Source organism: Trichechus manatus, unplaced genomic scaffold (assembly GCF_000243295.1).
Source record: "Trichechus manatus latirostris isolate Lorelei unplaced genomic scaffold, TriManLat1.0 scaffold00016, whole genome shotgun sequence".
NCBI lineage: Eukaryota > Metazoa > Chordata > Mammalia > Sirenia > Trichechidae > Trichechus > Trichechus manatus.
This window is the reverse complement of record NW_004443952.1, coordinates 25,626,702-25,635,141: the sequence shown is the minus strand read 5'-3', so window position 1 is coordinate 25,635,141 and position 8,440 is coordinate 25,626,702. Positions and strand designations below refer to the sequence as shown.

Below are 8,440 nucleotides of genomic sequence, written 5' to 3'. Positions count from 1 at the left end.
AATTGATGTATTTGAATTATGGTGTTGGTGAAGAATATTGAATATACCATGGACTGCCAGAAGAACGAACAAATCTGTCTTGGAAGAAGTACAGCTGGAATGCTCCTTAGAAACAAGGATGACGAGACTTTGTCTCACATACTTTGGACTTGTTATCAGGAGGGACCAGTCCCTGGAGAAGGATATCATGCCTGGTAAAGTAGAGAGTCATTGAAAAAGAGGAAGATCCTCAATAAGATGAGTTGACGCAGTGGCTGCAGTAATGCGCTAAAGCATAACAACGATTGTGAGGATGGCCCACGACGGGGCAGTGTTTCTTTCTGTTGTACACAGGGTCACTATGAGTTGAAACCAACTTGATGGCACCTAACAACAACAACAACAACATTCTGTCCTCTAGGATCTTTCTGAGTTGGAATCAACTCAGTGTCAATGGGTTCGGTTTGGTATGTATATACTCTATTGGTTCTGTTTATCTAGAGAACCTAAAACGATCTACTTTGTCAGAGAATTCTTACACAGAGCAAATGGAGCCCTACTGGCCCACAAGGTCGGGAAATCCTGTGGATACATACAATGAATTTGCATTCAGGAGGCTTCCAACAACCTCCCACGGTATCACAGCTAGAGTGGTATACAGAGATATCACAGCAGTCCAGGGTTCCGGCCACTTTCCCAGAGTGATGTGTAAAGTGATGAGTCAGGAATCTTTATCTCTAGCTCAGACATTGCCCGCATTTCTACTTGAATATCCCACAGGCACCTCAAACACACATGTCCCAAACTGAATTCATCTTCTCCCCTAAAACCAGCTCTTTTGTCAATATTCTCTACCTTTGTGGTCTCACCATCATCCTTCCATCATCTAAATTAGAAATACTGACTCCACTCTCTCTCCTGCCTGCTACAGCCAACCAAACTCTAACCTTGGATTTTTATCTACCAAACATTTCTTGAACCTCCCTGTCTTCACCATCCCTCTATCACTGACTTGCCTAGTGTCCTTATCTTCACTTGCCTGAATAACTTTAAGAGCCTCCTATCTACTTTCCCTATCTCTTCAGTTCTTACCCTCCTCTTCTCAGTATCCCTCCACACCACGCCCAGAACGATCAATCTAATACGCAAATATGGTCATGTCAGACCTTTGCTTAAAACCCCAAGTGCCTTCTCACCCTCCACAGGAGAAAATTCTAACTCCTTGAGGTGCCCAAAAAACCAGCCAAGGGCCTGGCCCCTTCCTTCTTGTCCATTAGAGGCAACTGCCCTTTTATTTTCAGGCGACACTGCTCTGCTGGTCACTCCCCACCTGCTGGGGCTCTTTCTCATTTCTGTGTCTTTGTTTATGCAGTCCCTTCTGCCTGGGATGCTGCCCCACTTCCTTCATCCAGCAAATTATCTGTCCCAGTGGTGTGCTGGTAAATGTTCAACAACTAGCTCTCCAAGTCAAAAAAAAGCCCTAATTTGTAACATTTTCTTATTTCCATGGTGTAAATACTCCCTCCCGCCATGGCCAATTTCAAACTACTGATGAAGTCACTGAATGGGAGTTGGGAGGAGATGCCACAATTGGAGAGCCAGTGAGAGCCAACTCCAGAACACCATGAACTTCGAGATACCTCCTCCAGGAAGTCTGGCCCCTGCCTGAATGATCCAGTGGCATCTTAGGGTTGACGTCACCCAGTGCGGGAACTCATGGTGTCACACACACCACCCCCCTCTCCATGGACCTCCTCCATGTTGGGGGCTGATTTGCAGAATCCTTAGTAATATTTATTATCAATTTTAATCATAGAATAATATGTGATAAATATAGTTGTAAATTGCTTAAATGTAATATTTCTTAGATTATATGAATACTAACAACGAAACTGTTTCATAAAATCTTTTCTATGTTGAATTACAACATCATTAGTAACTTCCTGGACATCTGCTACTCAACCTGTGCAGTCCCCCTCATTCTTGACAGTTTCCTCACTCACTGGAGAACTATCTCATTTTCAGCCTGTTTTGGGCAGATGTTTCTCTCCTTTGCCATGGGAGCCACAGAGTGTGTACTCCTGGGCATGATGGCATTCGATCGATATGTGGCCATCTGCAAACCCCTTAGATACCCTGTGGTCATGAGCAAGCCTGCCTATGTGCCTATGGCTGCTGGTTCGTGGGCAGCTGCTATCATCAACTCTGTAGTACAGACATCCCAGGCAATGCAGCTGCCCTTCTGTGGGGACAATGTCATCAACCACTTCACCTGTGAAATCCTGGCTGTCCTAAAGTTGGCCTGTGCTGACATCTCCATCAATGTGATCAGCATGGTTGTGGCCAACATGATCTTCCTTGCAATCCCAGTCCTGTTCATTTTTGTCTCCTATGTCTTTATCCTTGCCACCATCCTGAGGATCCCGTCAGCAGAGGGGAGGAAAAAGGCCTTCTCCACCTGCTCTGCCCACCTCACAGTTGTGGTTGTCTTCTATGGGACCATCCTCTTCCTGTATGGGAAGCCCAAGACTAAGGACCCACTGGAGGCAGACAAGCAGGACCTTTCAGACAAGCTTGTCTCTCTCTTCAACCCCATCATCTATAGTCTAAGGAACAAGGATGTGAAGGCTGCTCTAAAGAATCTAGTGGCTCAAAAACACTTTAACTGAGTGATTGTCACAGATTCTCAGAACGCCAGAATACATGACCTTCAAACTTCTTGTTGTACAAGTGGAGAAACAGTAACCCAGAGAAGTCCGTAGGCTGACAGTGGAAAGAGCCTCTCTATTTCTGGCACTGCTCTGTTGGCTTCACACAGAACCATACTGTATCATATCTTAGCTATATTTTGCTGCTCAAATCTTAAATCCTCTGATACCAGAACTTAATGAATATCTGTGAGTCATAGATGTGGGCAATGGAGACAAACAAATAAGCAAAAACTTACAGTGGTACTGGGATCTTGGAGTATATTGTTTTATCCCGTATAGAACTGCTGCTTACTCTACTCTGCTTTGGTCTCATCCCAGAGAAATTTGTTATATCTGATGTAGGGATAAATTGGAAAATGTCATCATCCCAACATACGAGAGTGAACCTTAGCATTATGGTGTCTTAGCTCTAGAAATGGTGGGACTTAGCAGCTGTTTTGTTTTGATCTAATGAACACTATGAATCTGTCATTCACCACATTCTCTTTATTTTCACTGTAGAGAAGCTCAGAAGCAAATATGCCATGGCCACTGAGGTAGTAGTACAGTGTGGCATGAATAGGTGCCAGTGGCTCCCAAACTTTTTTCCAACCAACCAACATGACACATGGTAGTTACATCCAGCACACACTCCCACGGGTATGCCTACATTGTGATGAAACCTCAAAAGGATTGTGGGGAAGCAAATTCAAAAATAATTCTCAATCCCACAACTAATGTCAGGCCTGCAGTAACAATTACTCTCCACCATGTGGCACAGGTAAGATCAGCTGTGCACCTCCAGAACTCTGAACAAAAGTCCATGACTTTATCCTCTGCTCAAGGATCATATTGAAGCATGAGTGAAACAGACTGTATTATAGGGATCATTTTAAATCCACTTTAATTAGTATTTGTAAAAGTCAGTTGTTACTGAACTTTGATCCTTTAACCATTATTAGTATATAACAGGATGTTCTCTTTTTCTTTCCTCCCTCTTCATTCTACATCCCCATGTTAAATAGACCCAGGACCTTGCCTTGGATATATTTTTGTTGGTGGTAGTGCAATGGAGTCTGTAGAGGGGAACTAAACTATCTGGAATTCATCAGTTCCTTCGCCTTTTAAAAAGTCTAAGCCCACTAAAGAGATACATTTAGGTGCCCTGAAGGGGAAGGGGAAGGGAAAGTGGAAGAGAAGAACACCCTTGAGAATAAGAAGAAAGGAGGGATTCCTAGAGGCAGGGAAAGGGGCAGGGGTTGGCAGACTCACCTACTACTCCATGGCAGCGTCCTAAGACCTAGGAAGGAATGGTTGCTTGATGCTCCCACAGCAAGCTTCTCAAAAATGTTGACCCCCCCTCACTGGTAGATTTCATAGTGAAGAGGATGGCCTTTGGGCCCTCCCAGGAAAAATAGCTGGGGGGTGGTTTCTTTGATCTCACATAATAAGTCCATTCTAACATTCACACACTCCCTGAACCTTCTGATCTCTTCTTCCATACTCTGCAAAAGCAATTCCAGCCTCCTTACCCCATTTACTGTAGATTATTTTCATGTCCCAGCTTCGTGAGCCCATCATAGCAGTGATTAGGAGGTGTTCTAGCCAAGCCTTTTATCCTAAGTCAGGGAGATGCCACCATATCAAGAAACTCTCCCCATCTAGTCTTGTATACTCTTCAATCCAACACCTTCAAGATCTACTCCCATGCATATTCCTCCAGTTGCTCCTGGTATATACATATTCCCCCAGTTGCTCCTGGTACATTGCTCCTGGTCCTAAAATTCTTTTGGTGAGAAAGCTATTTTGTCTCAGAGCAGGAACTTTACTGAGTGGAGGTATGACAGGAGGCTGGACTGGATCTTCAGGATGATATATACTTTAGATGAAGTCTTTGCATGATCTCCAGGCAAAGGGAGGGGATTGCTTCTGTTGGCCTGGAGGATTCAGGGGAAACTGAGGGTTCATGATTCTCAGGTGTATTCACCAAATATCCTTATCTCAGGACTCAAGATCCCACTCTTTACCTATCAGAACCTTACTTTTAGCATTGGAGACCTGTGCTGCACATTCAGCCTCACATTCAGCTCTGCCATTTGGTTTTTAAAAGTTTGTAAAATCAAAGGTATCAGAGATGCCAGAAAATGATCCAAACTATCAAAACTTAATATATATGTCAGATAAAAATTAACAGCACAAAGAAGGAATCACTTTTTAATAAATGGTGAGACAGCAACAATATTCAATCAAATGAAGATTTGCCTTTGATCCATACATCACACCATATGCTGCAAAAAACTTCAGATGGATGAGTTAAACATAGAACACCAACATGATTACAAAAAGCTAAAAGAGAACAGAATGACATATTTATTCCAGCTGTGGAAGAGCTTGCTTCATTATTTTGGAAGAGAAAGAGGGTATCAGAGTTAAAATATATGTGTTTTACAAAACTCTTGTATAAAATAGTCTGATCAAATAAGAATCAAACTTCTCCCAAATGGAGGTTTGTCAGGGTTCCACAAGTATTTAAGTTTCTTTTAAAAAAATACATTCTAAATAACTTTCAGTATGTGTAAAACAATGTTGTTACTGTTGTTGTTAGGTGCCATCAAGTTGGTTCTGACTCATAACAACCCTATGCACAACAGAACTAAACATTGCCTGGTCCTGTGCCATGTTCACAGTTGTTGCTGTGTTTGAGCCCATTGTTGCAGCCACTGTGTCAATCCATCTCGTTGAGGGTCTTCCTCTTTTTTGTGGACCCTTTACTTTACCAAGCATGATGTCCTCCAGGGACTGGTCCCTCCTGATAACATGTCCAAACCATGTGAAATGAAGTCTGACCATCCTCATTTCTAAGGAGCATTCTGGCTGTACTTCTTTCAAGACAGACTTGTTTGTTCTTATGGCAATCCATGGTATATTCAATATTCTTTGCCAAACACCATAATTCAATATGCCCCATAAGGTTGTCCAGGGAGTGGCTGGTGGACTCTAACTGTCAACTTTTTGGTTAGTAGCCTGAACTCTTAACCACTGCACCACCAGGACTCCAATAATTCAATAGACACCCACAAACTTGTCTCAGTTTTGAACACACTAGTGGCCACTACCACATTATCATGTGTGCTGTCGAATTGACTCATTTTTTTTTCTTTAGGGTGTCCAGGGGCCGTACTCTCGGGGTTTCTCCAGTCTCTATCAGGCCAGCAAGTCCGGTCTTTTTTTATGAGTTAGAAGTTTTTTTCTACATTTTTCTCCAGCTCTGTCCGGGACCCTCTACTGTGATCCCTGTCAGAGCAGTCAGTGGTGGTAGCCGAGCACCATCTAGTTGTACTGGACTCAGTCTGGTGGAGGCCATGGTAGTTGTGGTCCATTAGTCCTTTGAACTAATCTTTCCCTTGAATTTTTAGTTTTCTTCATTTTCCGTTGCTCCTGAAGGGGTGAGAACAGTGGAATATCTTAGATGGCCGCTCACAGGCTTTTAAGATCCCAGACACTACTCAACAACGTAGAATGTAGAACATTTTCTTTATAAACTATGTTAACGCCAATTGAGCTAGATGTTCCCTGAGACCCTGGTCCCCACAGCCCTCAGCCCAGCAATTTGGTCCCTCAGGGAGTTTGGATGTGCCTATGGAGCTTCCATGAGCTTGCCTTGTACAAGTTGTCCTGGCTTCTCCAATATTGTGTACTGTCTTACCCTTCACCAAAGTTACCACTTATCTATTGTCTATTTAATGTTTTTCCATTCCCACCCCTCCTCTCCCTTCTAACCGTCAGAGATTGTTTCTTTTTGTGTGTAAACCTTTACATGAGTTCTTATAGTAGTGGTCTCATACAATATTTGTCCTTTTGTGATTAACTTATTTCACTCAGCATAATGCCCCTGAGATTCATCCATGTTGTGAGATGCTTCACAGATTCATCATTGTTCTTTATCATTGTGTAATACTCCATTGTGTGTGTGTACCAGAGTTTGTTTATCCATTTATCTGTTGATGGGCATCTAGGGTGTTTCCATCTTTTCGCTATTGTGAACAATGCTGCAGTGAACATGGATGTGCATAGTCTATTTGTGTGACGATTCTTATTACTCTAGGATATATTCCAAGGTGTGGGATTGCTGGATCATATGGTATTTCTATTTCTAGCTTTCTAAGAAAACACCATATCGTTTTACAAAACGGTTGTATCATTTTGCATTCCCACCAGCAGTGCGTAAGAGATCCAATCTCCCTGCAGCCTCTCCAGGATTTGCTATTTGCTATTTTTTTTGATTCCTGCCAGTAATGCTGGGGTGAGATGGTATCTCATTGTGGTTTTGATTTGCATTTCTGTAATAGCTAGTGATCGCATTTCCTCATGCGTCTGTTAGCCGCTTGCATGTCTTCTTTGGTGAAGTGTCTGTTCATTTCTTTTGTCTATTTTTTAATTGGATTATTTGTCTTTTTGTTGTAGAGGTGTTGGATTTTCCTGTAGATTTTAGAGATTAGACCTTTGTTGGATTTGTAATAGCCAAAAATTCTTTCCCAGTCTGTAGGTTTTCTTTTTACTCTTTTGGTGAAGTCTTTTGATGAGCATAAGTGTTTAATTTTTAGAATGTCCCAGTTATCTAGCTTATCTTCTGGAGTTTGTGTGTTGTTAGTTATGGTTTGTATCCTGTTAAAGCCGTGCATTAGGGCCTGTAGCATTTATCTTAGTTTTTCTTCTACGATCTTTCTAGTTTTGGGCTTTATATTTAGGTTTTTGATCCATTTTGAATTAGTTGTTGCGTGTGGTGTGAGGTATGGGTCCTGTTTCATTTTTCTGCAGATTGACATCCAGTTTTGCCAGCACCGTTTGTTAAAAAGACTGTCTTTTCCCAATCTGATGGAATCTGGGCCCTTGTTGAAGATCAGGTGAGCATAGGTGGATGGATTTACATCAGGGTTCTCAATTCTGTTCCATTGGTTGAATTGAATCACTTTTGTACAGACCTCGGAATAAATCTTTTCCTGCCATCTCTGTGCATTTATTGATCTTCTTTAAATGTGTCTTTGATTTAAAAAAGTGTAGCTCTGCACTGATCTTTTCTTTAATCCAAGCCTACGCATGTCCGCTTATGTAAAATTGTACAACAGAGTACACATGTGCACTGTTCTCAATGAAGCGCCAGACAAGGCTCAAAGTCATCTGCTCAGTGCATGTTCTCATTGTGGTGTTACAGACAATTGTACCTCAACAAGTGAACATGCAGCTGGCTACATAGTAATGATATCACATGATAAATCATATCACATCAATCGTAAGTTTTAGATGCTACTTCTCTGACTTTATATTTATGATAAGGAATTTGAGCAGCTATGAAATCTTATTAGCGAATTGATCTTGAAACAAAAAATTCTCTTCTTTTTTTCAAGGAACCATCTTAATTTACTAAAAGAATAATATTTTCAAAAAACGTGACTTTGCAAACGACTCTTTTGTATGAATCAGGATTTTCTTAATAGCAGGCAACCAAAACAAAATAGGGAAATAAATTGGAAGCTGAAAATGGTATGACTGCAACTGTTATCCATAACTTCTGATTTCAAGTTTGTGTGTTCATAAAAATCTCACCATTGTCATTCATTGTCTTTGAACCAAGTAATCGTTATAAATTTGAACTAATGAAATAAACATGTAGCAATGAAACACAGGTTTTTTTTCTGTTGTACATAGCAGGACTCTGTAAGATTTTATTGAAAAAAGAACTCCTCTGCTAAAAATAAAAATAATTCTTTTTA

At 41.4% G+C, this 8,440-nt stretch overlaps 1 protein-coding gene across 1 annotated transcript; it reads left to right on the top strand.

Annotated features, from left to right (window-relative positions):
* Positions 1–1,877: 1,877 nt before the first annotated feature.
* On the top strand, positions 1,878–2,716 carry LOC101355590 (olfactory receptor 13C7-like; the record flags this gene model as incomplete). The annotated part of the gene is made up of 1 exon (XM_004372375.2): positions 1,878–2,716. A coding segment is annotated over one exon (771 nt), but the record flags the coding sequence as incomplete, so codon positions are not given.
* Between the last annotated feature and the right edge of the window lie 5,724 nt (positions 2,717–8,440).